The 17,847-nt window shown below is 40.0% G+C and overlaps 1 protein-coding gene across 9 annotated transcripts in view; it reads right to left on the bottom strand.

The window, feature by feature from the left end:
- LOC124257708 (cubilin-like) overlaps positions 1–16,329 on the bottom strand; it is an 82,758-nt gene extending 66,429 nt beyond the window's left edge. For 6 of the 9 annotated variants that reach the window (XM_046691890.1, XM_046691840.1, XM_046691875.1 and 3 more), the window contains exons 1-21: positions 16,250–16,329; positions 15,439–15,472; positions 14,932–15,183; positions 14,233–14,325; positions 10,291–10,785; positions 9,490–9,546; positions 8,900–9,145; positions 8,083–8,175; positions 7,801–7,884; positions 7,398–7,457; positions 7,095–7,131; positions 6,081–6,340; positions 4,909–4,995; positions 4,189–4,416; positions 3,624–3,746; positions 2,995–3,024; positions 2,343–2,594; positions 1,673–1,765; positions 1,125–1,388; positions 811–903; positions 43–291 (exon numbers count right to left, since the gene is read on the bottom strand). In XM_046691890.1, coding sequence (XP_046547846.1) covers positions 43–291; positions 811–903; positions 1,125–1,388; positions 1,673–1,765; positions 2,343–2,594; positions 2,995–3,024; positions 3,624–3,746; positions 4,189–4,416; positions 4,909–4,995; positions 6,081–6,340; positions 7,095–7,131; positions 7,398–7,457; positions 7,801–7,884; positions 8,083–8,175; positions 8,900–9,145; positions 9,490–9,546; positions 10,291–10,785; positions 14,233–14,325; positions 14,932–15,183; positions 15,439–15,472; positions 16,250–16,327 — 3,208 coding nt within the window. In that variant the 5' untranslated portion in view covers positions 16,328–16,329. Of the gene's footprint in view, positions 1–42; positions 292–810; positions 904–1,124; positions 1,389–1,672; positions 1,766–2,342; positions 2,595–2,994; positions 3,025–3,623; positions 3,747–4,188; positions 4,417–4,908; positions 4,996–6,080; positions 6,341–7,092; positions 7,132–7,397; positions 7,458–7,800; positions 7,885–8,082; positions 8,176–8,899; positions 9,146–9,489; positions 9,547–10,290; positions 10,786–14,232; positions 14,326–14,931; positions 15,184–15,438; positions 15,473–16,249 lie in introns of all 9 variants that reach the window. The other 3 variants (XM_046691855.1, XM_046691863.1, XM_046691847.1) reach the window with 3 other exon arrangements.
- Between the last annotated feature and the right edge of the window lie 1,518 nt (positions 16,330–17,847).

Raw genomic sequence — 17,847 nt, 5'->3', positions numbered from 1 at the left:
ATTAGCTGAGGTTAATTACACAGCACTGCAAGACTATCTTACATTGTCGGATGAAGGACTCTTTAGCTCCACACAGTTTCTCAGTGGTGCCGCCACTTGTCACTGACACACTGTCATAGTCGCAGCCCGCATCGTCTTCGATGTCAAAACGGGTAAAGTTGACAGTGGTGATGTGAGGGGTGGGGGGAGAGCGGATAGTGATGTCACAGTGTTGGTTGTTTTCGTATTGTCCCTCGGAATCAGTGGGCAGGGTATAGGTGCCCTCAAGGTCATCACTGTCGACGTTGCAGTCTGGAATGTCACAGGAAACACGATGAGAAAATAAAGTTCTTCCTTTGATACTTGAATTTGAACCTGATATACGAACTTTAATCCTCATCTCTGTCCCTCATGAGATGTCTTATAAATATTTAATACACTATTCCTTTTGTAATCCTAAATACAGCATATGTTACATCCCCACTTATTCCTGACTATAGTATTACTGACGTGAAAAACTCCACATCGACTGCTGGTCTCTTAAGGTTGTACATATTGCCATAGAGCGTATGCGGTAATATGGTAAAATAGTTCACTTCACTTACAAGTACCTTATCTGTAAGCAAATGTGAACTACTTTCTTATTTTATGAGATACAAAGACAATGTTTCATATCTAAAGATGATTAAAATGACACGTGTAGCATTAAGTATAAGCTGATAAAACGAGGGTTGTTGACTGTTTCTATGATAATCTGTGTTGTGCTGTTTCAGTGACTTAGACCCAGCTTTGGATAAGTATGGTTGAAATATAGATCTAAGGAATACTTACTCTCTTCAATGCTGAACAAAGCCACAAAACCCCTTCCTGTAACAGTGATGTCACTTCTGAAGCGAATTATGGCTGATCCACCTTGTACTGACACTGAAGGAAAGCCAAAATAATATCAGAGCCACAAGAAAATATGAAAATGTAGTAAAGAAAATACGGACAAATATTTTCAGTTTCCATTGACAAATTCATTTATACATGTATGTCCTTTTGCAATTGTGATATCTACACATACTTTTGATTTTAATGCCACAAACTCCACTGATACAAAATATTTTAATATAGAATGCTAATAGCTCTCTGTAGACGCATACCTCTGGTTGCGTTGGGCAAATCACTTCCACAGTATTTATCATCCCCAACCTGGACATAGTCGTAGCGGCAGTTGCTTGAAGACTCTGTGTCGAGGGCGGTGAAGTTGATGTTCAGGTAGAAGGGGGTGTTGCGAGTGAACACATACGAGCAGTCCATGTTGTTGGGGTAGTTGCTGCCGGTTCCCGGGAGACTTTGGATAGCGCCCTCCGAGATGTTGGTGTTGATGTATGCACATTCGCCATTATTCAAGGAAGGAACACCGCCTGTTTGGCAGAAATAAGGAAACACTGCACACAAAGTCGTTGCTATTGAGCAGTAGATTTCTACTTTTAATGTGCCTTCCTTGCAATTAAGTGGTATTTGTTTTAAAGAATTTGATCAGGAAGCCAACTTTATCAACATAAGTATAGACACCACTTGTCACTTTATTGATTGTTATTGCTGATTCTGCTTTTGGGTAAGTGTTTACCCTGCAGATGAACTTGGCTTTAATGTCACAGAATGGTATAATCCGTAATTAATGCCAGTACACGTGGATTTAGCTTACTTGGCTGGATGGTGTAGGTGGCGCTGTATCCCAATCCTGTCTGACTGGAGTCAGAAGAAAACGTCACTGTGGCGTTACCTCCATTTGACGTGTCTAAAAATCAGCACATTGCTGTATTAAACATAACTAAGAGTGCAGTTCAGTGGTGCAGCTAAAACATTTGTTACTTACACCTTTCATATAATGCTTAACTTGTTTTCATCGCTCTTTGCGCGTTTGACATATATCTCCTCCTTATGATGGAAATTTATAGGAAGCTATCAAGAGTGAAATTTATGAACGCCAGATGCATTTTTCACGTGTCTTTGGTTTTAGTGCTTTGATGTCGCAGACTACAGCCTGTGCATCTTCCGGAAGTTTTTCACTATGAATATAACTTAGGCTATACTGAAAATTTAGTGACAGCTTTAATCATATCACACCAACCCACCTCAACTAACAAGTTGTTATGTGACATTGCTAACATTCATAACGAAACGTACAATGTTAATATTTTGTAAATATGCAATTCCCAAACTGACGTACATATGTATTGTCTTCTCCTTTTTACTGATTCTTTTGTAATTGTGAACATAAACGGGATGATATGTAGCTTTGAATGAAAGAATGACACAGTTTTAAATACAATAGTGAAATATAAGATGTAACTTAAAATACATGTGACACTTACACTCCACTGTTCTGTTCCTCCAGGTTGATCCACATCCCTTCAGGCTGCTACTCAGGCCCGTATCCACCTCCAGATAGTCGTATCCACAGTTAGATGAGGACTCGAGGTCAAACGTTGTGAAGCTGACGACCAAGGTGTATGGTGTATTGGGGCCTGTGATAACAGTGACACAGTTCTCGTTGTTGGCGTAGCTGCCGTTGCCGGGGCTTGTTAGGGCGCCATTATCTGATGTCAGGACTTGGTTGCAGGTTTCTGTCATTAAAAGACAGCAGACGGAAATTGTTACATCAGTGAGTGTGCTGGGTTTAACGCTGTTTTGAACAGTATTCCAGTTACATCACGGCGTGTCTGGATTATCACTTGATAATACATGCAGTATTTTGGAGACATTTTGTACAGACATAGAAGAACATATATCAGGAAAATCATTATTGGTGACTATTTATGAACTCGTGAACAGACAAAGTCAGATCAAATGTGTCATGGGTTCAGTGTTGCTTTAGAACATGATTTGCCTGGCTATCAAACAGGGAGATTGATTGTTGTTTAACGCCGCACTCAGCAATATTCCAGCTTTATGGCGGCTCAGACGGGAAGAACACACAAACGAACCAAGGCAGTCGCTGCCACTCCAAGACAAACTAAGACTCACCAGGCTCAGTGGTAGGGGGAATGGTTGTTGCTGAAAAGTAATGCGAAACATGCACTTGTGCAAATATGAAAACAAATATCATATCACATTATTATTTGAAGTCTTATCAAGCTGTGAAATCCATTTCAGTGATGACATAGAGGATTGAGAAAACAGCAAAGTATTTGTATGTCTCTTTGTTTACCGTCTTTGATACAAACAGAAATCCAATAAATTGTTGAGATATGTGTCGATCCCACATGAGAACAATCTTCTCAATGTGACAGTGAGAACACGTTGGTTGTCATCATGAATCAAAGACGGAAACGAAAAACATAAGCCACAAATATTCTCGTGACAACCAAACATTGCTGATTCTGTTTTCGGCCCAGTTCCTGTATCCACATTGCTTAATCATTTCTCCAAACCTTGGTTGGCGTATTGGCGATTCCTTGCACGACACAAAGCCATGGTGGGCATATTTCAGATTCATAAGACGGCCCAAAACTTTACTGCTGATTCAATACCACCCCAAACCCTGGTGGGCACGTGGCCAATTCCTTGTACAAAGAAAAGCTGGCATTCATATTACTTATCGCTCCACGATCCAGAACCTGGTTTATGTCCATGGCCGTGTGTATTCAAAGTACCGGGTAGTGTTGGAAGTGGGGATGTGGGTACATCGGTCTGAGTGAAGTTGAAGTTTATGCGGAAACCATCACGAGTTACGGAACCGTCGCTTGTGAAGACGATCTGGAAATGCCCATCAGTACCTGTGGGAGCATACTTATATCTTACTGACACCATAAAGGTAATAATTTCTTAAGAACAAAAAACGAAACTAATAAGTTCTGTTTCGTGATACTTATGCTATCCAGTAGAGTGATAACATTGGCTTCATATTCTGGAGCCAAGCCTAATCATTTCGACCTCGAGGAACACGATCGAGCACACGTGAGTGTGAGTATCTGTCAAGATAGATATTGATGTGTCACATGTGATTCTGGAGATATGAGACAGACATGTGTCTTCGGGCACAACAGTGTTACTGCGACAGGATATGTTGTTCCCTGAATTATCAAATATTAGATATAAATGGGCATTTGTGGCACATAAACCCTATTCTTCAAAGCATGTGCCCCAGAAAAGATGAGGCATACCTTGATTCTTATAGTGCACGGTGTGTGTGTTTGTGCGTCCCTGTGTACTACTCACTGTAGGTCTTGTCGTCCACGTTTGTTCCACACAGCTTGTCTCCTTCCATGTCCACGGCGTCGTATCGGCAGCTGCTGCTTGACTCAACGTCAAACAGTGGGAAGCTGAAGACAAGTTCTCCAGGACCAGGGGTGTTGATGGTGTAGGTGCAGTACATGTTGTTCTCGTAGCCACCGGGTAGTGACTCAAAAGTTCCGGATGGGGCGTTAATAGTTGCATTACAGTAGACTGAAACATGAAAAAATAAAGAATTGATTCATCGAGCATTGTTAAATCAGGAGGTTCTTGAAAAACAACGACTAATTATTTGCAAACTGTTTGTGTTTTTACATCCGTACAAAACTGAGATGCACACGCGAAACAGAAATAATAGTCACGTAACACGAAGAGTTTAAGTACATGTCATTGTTGTTGTTTAACGTCACAATGAGCAACATGTCAGCTACATGACTGTTGTCTGTAAAATATCGAATCTCGACAATCCATATCCAGACATCATGAGAATCGATCTTCACAACTGGAACACAATAACGTGCGTCACCCAATTCAAAATGCTTGATCACTTAAACTCGTTCGTTGCTGTTTTCTGTAAGTATATGTTGCGGAAAACAATTCTACCCGGATCTTCACTTGTCCATGTCAAACCGATACAATACACCTGAAAAAAACCCTGAGATATGGCACATGTGAATATCTGATATTGCATGCAAACATACGTACCTATTTCAGTGACATAGTCAAAGGAGAAACCGCTACGCACAACACTTCCGTCACTGGTAAATGTCATGTCAACTGATTGCCCGGTGTCTGCAAAACAGTAAAATGTATGGGAAACATGTCACTGTCATAGTCTCTCTGAATGTCCTCGAACTAAGACTTAATGATCAGCTTAATGTATATATTTAAGGGACCCATGAAGACATTATTTACAGCTCCAAAATGTGTCATTACATGCCACACAGACATCTAAGACGTTGTTGTGTTTTCCTACAGCAAACACCGCTGATGTAAGCCGTGGGAGGGACATACACTACGCCACTTACGTGGACATGAGCTGGAACCAAGAGAACTGCGTGAGGTAAGTGGATGTGTATCAGCACACAGCAGGTTTGTTACAGGTATAAAAGGTGATACCAACATTTCTCCAAACATCTTTGTTTACGTAGTCAGAAAGCGATGTACACCAGAAGTGCACCTCGAGGATAATTCACTCCTGTATTCACAGAACCACTTGAGAGTCTTAGCGCGGGTCATGTTGGTGTTCATAATCAGGAGGGCGGTGTGGTAGTCTAGTGGTTAAAGCGTTGGCTCGTCACGCCGAAGACCCGGGTTCGAATCCCCACATGGGTACAATGAGTGAAGCCCATTTCTGGTGTCCCCCGCCGTGATATTGCTGGAATATTGCTAAAAGCGGCGTAAAACCAAACTCAGATAGTCAGTCATTCATAATCAGGAGAGCTTCTGGCTTATAGCTTACGTTCAAAGGTTAAAAAGCATAGCAAGACTTCTTACATTGTCGGATGAAGTACTCTTTTGCTCCACACAATTCATAACGTGAGAAACCGTCTCTGATTATCAGTGTTTGTGTAGTAACAAAGCGATATAAAATTAAGGATAAGGATAATCCACTTCCATGCTGACCACTTGAGAAAACCCTTGCAGTTATGGTATTCTTCAGTTTGACATGTGTGTACATGGTCGCTACTTAAAACGCGTTGATGCATGTATAATTGTTGGATTATCTCCCAAACCTACACCTTCTCTCTCCCCTTAGACTATGTCCTAGTATCAATAGAGAACAGTAGTGCGGCTGTTGTTGATGTTCATTCCCATGAGAGCTTTTGGTTTATAGCATAGATTTATAGGTTACTTAGCACATCAAGACCTCTTACATTGTCTGGTAAAGGATTCTTCGGTTCCACACAGGTTCTCTGTGCCCTCGTCACTTGTTATAGTTAAACTGTCATAGTCGCAGCCCGTATCGTCCTCGAGGTCAAAACGGGTAAAGTTGACAGTGGTGATGTGAGGGGTGAGGGGAGAGCGGATAGTGATGTCACAGTGTTGGTTGTTTTCATATTGTCCCTCGGAATCAGTGGGCAGGGTATAGGTGCCCTCAAGATCATCAATATCGAGGTTGCAGTCTGAAATTTCGGAACAGAACGATTGCCAACTAATGCATCTTAAAAGGTTTGATTTTATTAAAATGCTGATAAATTGTGATATCGATATGTAAAGGATTTTACTGATATTATCATCAACTGAGATCATTGATGGTAGTGACACTAAGAGAGTTAAAATAGTGTAAAAATAATGCTCTTCTTCCAGTGACACATAAGTCCATTACTGAACAAGTATATAATATTGTCTAGAGTTTTAGAATCTTGATTGTTCCGAGCATTTGAAATATTGGCTCGCATAACCCACTGATAACCAAAGAGATGGCGTAAATCCTACTGGGAAATCATGTATGAAGCAAAAACTCAAAGGTGCCAAGTAAGGGGGTCTAACTTTGGTTATTAGTGGTTTATTGCCTGGTTTTAACTTGTAAGAATGAATCTATCGAATCTACTGTCTTTTTCGTGTCGTAATTTCCTTCAGGTTGGTTTTATTTTAAAACTGTGATATACCGACCTATTTTACTATTCTTCGTCGACAGATATTTTAAAATGATTACCTTGTTTTCATGGCAATATAACTGTAATATTGCCGACACGATGTGAAATGTTAATTCCCTCACTATTTAAATGATGAAATGAAAGCTATTCATACTACACATGTCATTCTACACCATACAGACATTCCGCTCTTGACTGGTTACTACTTTTCAATAATTATGGCTCATTCTCCTTGTTAGTACACTGGAGGATATCTGAATGGAGTTATGTTTTGACCACTTTTACTCACCGCCATCTGCGTCGTCTGTAGCGTTCACGGTTGTATTCACTGTCCAGCACACAGAAGTATAACACGCATGAGCAACAGCGAGACTACATTCGAACAATAGGAGTTTTTGGTGAAGTTTAAGTTATAATGCAATACTGACATGACAGAAAACCGTAGTTACTTCACGTTGTATAGTTACATTTCACTTTTCGGAGACAACAACAATTTTACACAAGAACTACGCTAATTAAAGAAAGATTTGGTTGACACACGTCTTAAACTTCTGTTGTTAACTTGCATTCAGTTACATAATACACGTGGAGTACCTGGTAGAGTTGTGGCCTGTGTGGAATTAGGTGACATCGTTGAGTTGAAGATAGGATCTACTGGATATAGACAATAGCATTACACATGAAGAACAGCAACGACAAAGGTAAAGTGTCGGTATGGATGTATGTACATAGGAACTCTGGTTGTACGTTATTGTCAGCCTCACGTCTCATGCTATTTGTGTAGTGTCTGGGCTAGTGTCTGGGCTAGTGTCATGCTGCTTCCGAAATGAAACAATATCGAATGGTGGCGTGCATATACAGCATTAACATGATAGAAAGTGACATGTTTACTACACAGCTTAATGTTAAATTTCAGTTCTTGGAAACATTTTGTTCACAAGGAGGACAATGATTGAAGAGCACTAAGTTCACAGTAAGACAGAAAAACGTGTACTACCTGGTAGCGTAAAATTAGGTGATATGGTTGAGTTAAAGATGTACACTGGAAAGGATGTAGTCACATCAGAGTCAACCTCTTGAACTGCGAGGTATGACAAACAAAATGTTAACATAATTAGAACACTAACAACTAGAAACCAATGTACGTTATTGTCAACTTACTGCCTAAGGCTGTAGGAGTGCTCTGGGTGTTTCTTTGAAATCATATTCCGAATGTAGCTTCCTGATTACCACAAGTCTTAAACCCATGATTCATCGTCCTCCTTTGTCAGGTATTTACCTGGATTCATGGTATACGTGGCCTGGAAACCCCGTCCTGTCACTGATCCGTCGGAGTGGAAGCACACATTGAAACGGCCGTCGTGGAACTCAACTGGAGGTACAAAAGCAAAACATTACGCAACACAGACGCAATGTCCGCAATGAACCTAATTCAGTAATTCTTCGCCACTATTTAGGATACATGCATACACATCGTGGGCAATCACTCTTGGGAACTCTTTATCAAACACCAGAGCTGTTTATGAAACACCTGGTGTCATCTGTGATTTTAAGTAATCTATTCACATAATTTTCACAGCTAATTTTTCTTGACACGAAAAGAAATTTGTTTCTGAAGATAGTCAAGATTGGGTATCCTTTAGCACTGACGTTCTGTATCATGACTTGGATTGACGTTGAGCAGTCTAAGCGTTCGATCAATGTTAGGATTAGAATATCCCTCTGCGACATCCGTTAATACTTCTCAACATACGATAGGAATGCTAAAATATTTGAGATTGTGATATTACGCACCGACAACTATTTCATGAACTTCCTTATGTTTTTGTTTAATCAAATTATAATGAAACGGCACCTGCTTCAATTCCAAGGAATGTTATTTGTATGACAACGTATGCGACCATTCAGTCATATTTAGACCTCTTCTCCCTATATTCCTATCGTCTTGTGACGCTGATTAGCATTTAGAGATAAGGATATATCTCTATCCTGTCTCCCAATACTACAAGCCCGTGGTATCTCACACATGAAGCACTAACTTAGGTACTCCATGGAACCCTTGTAATCAACCACAACAAAGTCAGTCAATAACTCACACTCTCTCTGGGTCCCCATATCAACAGAGCCACATTCCCTCAGTCTGGTGTTGCCGTCATCAAACTCGATATAGTCAAATATACAGTCGGTGGCCTCTTCAATGTCAAACACGTTGAAGACAAAGGTGATGATGCCCGACCCTGAGAAGCTTGGATGAAGTGAAAAACAAGCGTCCTCGCTGTTGCCGTAGCTACCGTCATCGTTGATACTGATGCTTCCATGGTTACCATAATATGTAGTGTTGCCTGGACAAGATGCATACATACTAATTTCACATTTTGTCACAACTGTCAACAGTTTGAAATTCCAACCAAGAACAGATATGATTTAGAAACAGAATTGCTTGAATTTCAACGTTTCTTGCTAAGAAAGTGTAATCCCAAATATAGCATACGTTAGAACAGAAATGCTGTTGAAGTTGATTGGCTGTGCCCTGATTCTGCTGGAAGATACGTGACCATCATCAGTAACACAAGGAAAACGTGCTGGTATACTGCTAGCAACAAACCAGTTTTCATTTTGTCTTATGCGAAGATTTCATACCGAATATAGTTTAGGCAACATTTATGGTTATCCTGACCTTACCCACCATCAGTGTTTACGCTGATAGTATCACAGCCAGGTACGTCCTCGGGGATTGGAACCACTGAAACCAACAAGTGAAAACATCAGCTCCTTATACTTATGCAGGATTTGTTTCACTAACAATTACAATGAAATAGAAATAGTTGTAGAGAGTGAGTGAGTAAATGCGGGAGGTAAAGGAATATATTGCATAAACGCTTCTTTGCTAAGAAGAAGAATATGTCAACTCTTACACAGTAAAGAAGTAAATCAAACTGAGCTTATCTTTTTAAGTTTAAACAAAGCCGGCAATTGCCCTAAATTGCGTGGCTCTGGTCCATCGCTTGATTGTCTGGTTTTGTTACATGCTGCCGATGCATGGCAGGAGTGCTGCTGTGTGATGTCAGGAAACAACTACATATATTGGAGTCGTGTTCTGTGTGAGTGAGTGAGTGAAAGAGGCTACCCGTAGGTCAAGACATGCTTACTCTTGTTGCCAACACCTGGTGTCAACAACGATTTTCAGTGGTCCATTTAGGTTTTATCGTTCCACAACCACAATAATGTATTTCGTTGATAAATCAAGCCTGGTAATATCTGGCGTGTTATGACAGGTGGAACAAGAGAAGCTGATTTCTTCGGTACAACTGGTTTCATCACTGTTTTACGGTGAATCAGAAATTCAGGTGAAATCGTAGTAAAAAGTGCCAAATAATACAGTAATACAATTTTTCTCTTCAAGTGCTTATAAAAGAAGGCCGATAAATGAAAGAACATATGTGTTTTGAAGCACGATATCTGGCTTAATGATAAGAAAAATACATACCACCGATGGTTGCTGGATAGTAGGGATATGGAGTTGACAAATAATCTGGATATTGGTAATTGTAGGGATAGTCAATAGGGAAAAAGTAGGGATATGGAGTAGTTACATAATCTGGATATTGGTTGTAATTATAATAATAGGGATAGCTGGTAGTGGGATATTGGGGATAGTCAATGGGGAAAAAGTAGGGATATGGAGTTGACACGTAATCTGGATATTGGTAATTGTAGGGATAGTCAATAGGGCCATAGTAGGGATAAGGAGTAGTTACATAATCTGGATATTGGTTGTAATTATAATAATATGGATAGCTGGTAGTTGGATATTGAGGATAGTCAGTAGGATAGTAGTACGGATAGTCAGTAGAGACGTAGTTGGGATAGTCAGTAGAGACGTAGTAGGGATATGGAGTAGTTAGGTAATCTTGGTAATAATTATAGTAATAGTCGGGATAGTCAGTTGTGAAGTAGCTTGGAGTAGTAGATCCTCTTGAACCTGCAAAAAAGATGTTCAGTGTTATTGTTTCTGTTAGTGGTAATGACCGCCGTATAAGTCCATGGTATTCGTTCATGATCGTGTTTGTTTTGCTGATTCGTCAGCAACATTACACGCGAATCCTAGCCGCCTGATATATTCAACTAAATTATATAATTAACAGTTTTTAAATCAAATCCTATAATGAGGTAATGTGTGCATTACTAAGAAAATAGTGAGTGAGTGAGTAACAATAAGCAGCAACAGGATGACAATACAAAATATCTTCCTCCTACCAATACAGGCCAATACAAGTAGAATGCGTCATTGTTTTATTGGACAGATGCATGGCGTTCTTTCATCACCCTTTGTGAACTTCCACACTGCCCCGTGGAGATCCGGGTTATAGTTGGTCTTCAGCAACCATGCTGTGTCGTAAAGGGGGCTTAACAGGATGGTCAAGCTCGCTGACTAGGTCGACACATGTCACCATATCCAAATTGCATAGAGCGATGCTGATGATGTCAATCACTGGATTGTCTGGTCAAGATTGGATTACTTACGGACACCCTTAATGAAGCTGGAATGTTGCTGAGCGCGACGTTCAATAACAAGCTTTTATAATTCAACATTGATAAAACTGGTGAAACAGAAGAAGTCAATGAGCAGTGTGACTTCCGTGACTGCTGCATCAACTCTCTATGGGAAGGAGAATCTGCTGTTGCACTCATCTTCACAGCTCATCGCTAATGTGTGCGATCGGGTTCAAGTCTGGGGAAGTCGATGATATTAACACCAGCCTAATGTAACAATTGGTGTGTCAAAACTGAAGTATGGGGTGTAGCGTTGTCATGTTGAAATGTCAGTCCAGGACCATGTAGCTGCAGGAGTTTCAAAAGGACTGGGGTCAAAACATCCCTCTTAATTGATATCGCCCGTTGTCATAATATGCTCCCCAATAAATTATGCTGCCCTTGCTACTGACAAAGCGCAACAACAATCCTGTTCCATCGCTTTTGGTGGAAACTGTTGTGTTTACATGCCTGTCATAAACGTTGAGCACGTTTAAACTGCGTCAAGATAGGTCCTGTGTGTTGTCGTCTAGCTCAGATACTTGTCGTATGCTGTCGATTCATGCTGATCTGTGCTGACACTCTGCCTCTGAACAGCTGGCTACTATCGCCGAGGTGGTCACATGACTCACTGAACGTGATTGTTGTGTTTCACGTTTTATACCCAAATTCTTCATGTCAGCTCAAACAGTCTACATTTATGGCACAACAAGAAATGAATTCAATAGAACAATTGACCCCCTCTCAATTATTACCAATAGTGCTGATGACAAGAAAATGAAATGTCTTTATTCAGAGGCAAAAGTAACTGCTAATCTTTAGAATGTAGTTATTTGAACAACAAACAGAGTTGGTAAAAATTGGTAGTAGGAACGCAAAAAGGAATGACATTATCGAGAAAAACGACCAGCAAATGTGCACTTCAAAAGACCAAAGGTAATTCATAGAAACACCAGTTGGCAACCTTGACGACGTTTTCAGCAAAACAGTGCATAGCCATGCATGGTTAGGTGGCTGTTCCGATTAGTCGCCTAACACCCTTGGAAGTTAAGATATATTGTGTCCAGACATAATGATAGATTATATAGACACATGTTCTATTATTAAATAATAATTTATGAAATTCAGAATTCACGTGGGTGGGGAAAATGAGTCATGATGCCTTCTTCAGTCAGGATACGTGTCACACACAGGTGAACGTTACAACAGGTCAGGTTCTAAAAGAGGATTGTGTTGGAGGCGGGGACGTTATAACAGCTTCAGCAAGGACGCCAATAATGTTGGTTGAGGTGAACCTGAATGCTATTCAGACGAGGTTTTGCAAATGACTACTTTATCGTGTTTGCAACAGACTGATCCTGAGTCACGTTTCATTACGATAAGGGATGACAAGACATTGCGCGAGTTGTAGAGCAGTATCTTAAAGGTCACATGCAACGTAAAACACAACTTTGCAGATTCTGATACCTTTCGGTATGGACTTACCGAAACAAATCGTCAAAAATGCAAATTCAACTTATAAAGTTGAAAAATAACGCGATGAAAAAAACCGCGCGAAATCGGAGTTCAAACATTTCACTAATTTTCCCCCGACTTTTCTGGGGAGTACGGGTTTCAACAGCTGGGCTGCGCTCATATCACGTGCGCAGTGAAATAGGTTCGCGCAACTTGGAAGCTAGCTGTCTGGTGAATACTCGGTGAAGGCTTTGGTGTGAGCTATTTTCCTAATGTTTTGTTGATATCTCACAGGCGCGAGCTTTTTATATGTTATGACAGTAAATAAACTGTTTATATAATTTCATTTGTCTATTTCACCACACGTTCTTCTTACCGAGTCACTTTCTCAGTTCGATGCTTAAAATCGATGTCATTATTTAGCGTTGACAGGATTTCTAACTGTGATATAGATATGTCGCTGTCACAGACAAAACTCAATGTCTTGTTTTATTGACACCTGTGTGTCTGCCTGCCTGTCTGCTAATGACAATATTCAATACACAACTGCGATCACTGACCACATGCAATTTGAACTTAACACCAATCAGGCTATACACCATAAACAAAATGCAATGATTTATGGCCCGAGTTCGGTCTCTGTCACATTATGTAATTACACAGACACGCAGGTGTGATACTTGAACACATGACATGTTATGATGTCTGTTGATTGCAAAATGTTATACACAAAAAAATGAGCATGTATTTTCAAAACCCAACATCTCTATATACACACACAATGAGCCGTGAAGACGGCATCTGCTAATGAACCAGCCGTTACACTTGAGTGCACACCAACCCGCTCTGACTGGGTTCGGTATCCCGGCTGCTTCGTTTCGAGGGAGGTAAACCCAAGTACAAAATATTGCACTTTTGATTTGCGATTATACGCTTATAATTTTGTTTATATGTTTTTTCATAATCAGCAATGCATATTATATGTCATGAAGAAGTGATAATTGTGTTTTAATTATGTTTGTTTTTTTTTGGTTGCATGTGACCTTTAATTAGAACCATGTTAAGGTGTTACCCTGTCCCGCAATATCCCCTTAGCTCCCACCCAATGAAAAGGTCTGAGCTGAAACAAAGTGACGTCTGCGAAGTTATCAAAACCTCCAACAACGCTACAGAAACTCTACTTCTTCCCCATAAATGATCTTCCCCATGACCTATTCATCAGAGTTGTGTTTCCTTGATGAAGCCTGCATCAATGTGCAAGGTGGACACACTTCTTGAACTTCCTTTCGTGCAGTTGCTTATTTACATATGTGCGGATTTCGTTTTTACTCGTTACCATTCCTTTCATATAATGACATTTAATTGGTGGCAGTAAAAGTTTAACACGAATTCTGTTTGTTCTTTTGCCTGTGTATGTACTGCAATGGATTGTTCTGCTCACCTGCGGCTATGCTGTAGGATCCACTGACACCCTGTCCGGTAACGGAGCTATCGCTGGTGAAACACACTTGGAAGGGACTTTCTGTCACCGTGACTGAAATATTTAATAGTTGAAAATGTGCACAGCATAAACTTTAAAGATGTAACAACCGAAAACCAAAGTATTGATCCACTGCATTGGACAAACATTGCGCTATCAAATTTCGGTTGTTGCCGTTAACTAAATTGGATTCATGTTTTGATGGTGACCATGTAAAGAATAGAAAAATTGTACTAATTAATATATATTTGCTTTGGTTATTTTGTGTGTGTTAGTTGATAGTCTTTCTCTGATAATTAGCAAATACCAGGATATCCCGAATGCCAGGCACCATTAAGATCATTTTGGTTCTGAATAGATGAGTTTCGAGTTTGCCATAGTGTTTGTGGATCGTCACCTCAAGACCAAGAACTATGAAAGCCAAGCTTTTTCAGTACCTTGTTTATTTATTCATCGGTTGTATTGGATGAAATGCATTCAACAATCCGATGCACTCAAATGCTGAATAACAACCATTTAAAGTCGAGTTTGTAACATTACCTACTATACGAATAGAAGCACTAACACAGACTCTTACTGTTTGTTTATATTTTATTAATTTCTACGCCTACGTTCAGCATTACATTTGCAAATATGAACTTCCTTAAACATACTACTCACATGTCCTTGTGAAGTTCGTCTTCAGTCCACACTCCTTCTCAGGCCCATCTACCGTGTAGAAAGTAAGGGCATCATATCTACAAGTAGAACTACTTTCTAGTTCAAACGTGTCAAAGTTGAACGTGATATTAAATGTGGTCCCTCCTATGTCAGGTGCGAAATCCCAGCAGCAGTTCTCGTTGTTGCTGTATTGACCCTCAGTGTTGGTGGAAATTGGCCCGAAAGTGTCATACCTTGTTCCTCCGTCACAACCTGCAGAAGAAATGTGATTAGACCTTACATGCTGATAATGGTGGACAACTCAGAGAAGACCAAGATGAACAACATTTACCAAGTTGACATTAAAACCTCCGTGTTAATAGTAATTTTATTAAATAGTGCGCTGTTTAAGCAGCTGTAATACAATGGTTTAGGACGTTATTGGTAGATACAGCACACGGAGAGTATATATACGTCATTGAAACAAAAGATGTTGAAGACAACTCATGAATAAACATTTTTACTTACTGCTTGTTTGTCGCTTCTCACGTGATTGAGCGTTCTGTGGCATAAAATGAATAAATAATGAGTTTGATGTCCTAGTCAATCCAACCAAACATGCTTTCTTTATATGTGTATAGACATAACCAGTCTTAATATTCGCACTGGCCTTATACTAGGCACCTGTTGATTCCAACTACGTTTTTGAAAAATCTAAATTGTTTATTTAATATTCAAAAGAGTGTAGATAACAAATTCGATGTTAAACATGTGCATTAATAACATATGAACAACAACATATCTATCTATCTATCTATCTATGGAAAACTAATATAGCTCCATATCCAGAAATAAACTGCTCTGCAGCGCCTGAGACCCTGATGGAAAGTTAGTTGTTGTATGCTTCACGGAAGTAATGAGTCTTTAGCTGTGATTTGAATGAGTCCAGGTCGTGGTTAGATCCCAGGTGTTGTGGGAGTTGATTCCACAAGTTTTGAAACACTGACGATTGTATAACAAAGCGATCTTCTGCTTTCCGGTCGGACAGTCTAACCACTACACCACGGAGGCGGTCATTTCATACATTAACGCTGAGGAAATCAATTGTGGAGGCACCTTGCATCTCTTTTTGACATCATGTGTTAAATGAACATAAAACTATAGTAACGTACTTAAAACTGAAAGGCATCTTACTTAACACGCAAACACATATTTCAATATTTTTCAGAATCCTCTAAGTTGACATAAAGTTGACATTAAGTTTCAAGATTGTTCCAGGAGTTTCACCATCATACCCTTGTCAAATTGTAGTAAAACAATTCGCAGAACGTATACTCACATTGAAAGCCCGTCCTTCGGTCTGAGCCAGAAGAAGGCTCACTACCAGAGTAAAGCAAATCATGCCTGATACATTCATGTTGCATGTGCTGGAAAGTGTTGAAATGTAGCTGCATTTATACATATTCACAGAACAAGCACCTGCTTAATACCACAACAAAAACATGTTACATAAGAATGCTTGTCAGTATAACATGACGGAACATTTCGACAAAAAGGCAAACATCTGCACCCAGGATATGGTTCACCTGCTGCCTTGAAGCTTAGATATCCCAACTAATGGACAGGTGAGCTGAAACCTGGAATACAATTCCATGTAATGTTTGCTCAGCTATATCGCTCATATACAGCACTTCGGACTTGTAGTTGTAAAATTGACATTTGTTATTGACTACGTGAATTACATCATCTCCTAAATAATTAAAGGGATAATCCAGTTAAAACTGAACATGAAGAGAGTGAAAAACAATGATACCAAAAGCATTCCTTAAGGCACCATGCACGTTCATATGCACACAGGTATACGAATAAATACCATTTCCGAATTCATTCCGAATGCTATTTTAGTTATACCTGTGACGTCATTAGCACCTCAAATAATATTTAAACATCACAGTCCTGTGTGAGGAGTTCGGAAGAGAGTTAATTCTTATATTATCGAAACGTTTCTCCCCTGATTAATATGAGCATTGCATTTTATTCAGTTCAGATTTCGAAAAGGCAGCAACCAAAGGTTTGGAGCTCTCGTGATAGAGACAGTCTACCGGCTCACGACGTGCACCAACCCGTGAAAATCCGGGTTAGAATTGATCTTCAGTAAATCCTAGCAAACATGCCCCAGGACAACAGACCACGAACTGGGTTGAGGCTGACCTCCGAGAATGGAACCATCATGATACCGACGGATCCAGAACAAACAACAGCTTGGACTGACTGACTGAGTTTGGTTTTACGCCGCTTTTAGCAATATTCCAGCAACATCACGGCGGGGGACACCAGAAATGGGCTTCACACATTGTACCAATGTGGGAATTCGAACCCGGGTCTTCGGCGTGACGAGCCAACGCTTTAACCTCTAGGCTACCCCACCGCCCCACAACAGCTTGGAGGGTTGGGATGGCAGATTATAGTCGATCGTTGGAAAGGCCAGCCCCACCGTTTTCGCGATGATAAAATTCCTGTTGGAGCAAGAAGTTAACGAACTGAAAATGTTTCAATACAGTGACGGCCAGAGACTGCCCCAAAAGAAAAAGAAGTATCAAGACCTCCACAGAGAACTGTCCACCCTGAAACATAGACTTGCGCGTGGAGACATTGATGTGTTACACTACTTAGAGTATCTCATGGCATGAAACTAGCTTGTAGTAATGTATGTAATATGAATTGTGTGAATTGTGACTACTGGGTGTTTTATAGCGATATTGATAATTAATTTGTTACACAGTAACAATGTCATAACTGAATTTTACATATTATAGAATATATAATTGTACTTTGTAATGTTTGGTTCAATGTTTGATATATTTCATATGTTTCATCTTGTGATTAGTTGTAGCGATACCAAATAAATTGTCATGAAATGTCAAATATCAGTTATTT

The sequence above is a fragment of the Haliotis rubra genome, unplaced genomic scaffold, assembly GCF_003918875.1.
Source record: "Haliotis rubra isolate DU_JTF1 unplaced genomic scaffold, ASM391887v1 Scf117, whole genome shotgun sequence".
NCBI classification, from domain to species: domain Eukaryota; kingdom Metazoa; phylum Mollusca; class Gastropoda; order Lepetellida; family Haliotidae; genus Haliotis; species Haliotis rubra.
The sequence above is the reverse complement of the archived record's forward strand: the minus strand, read 5'-3'. Positions and strand labels throughout refer to the sequence as shown.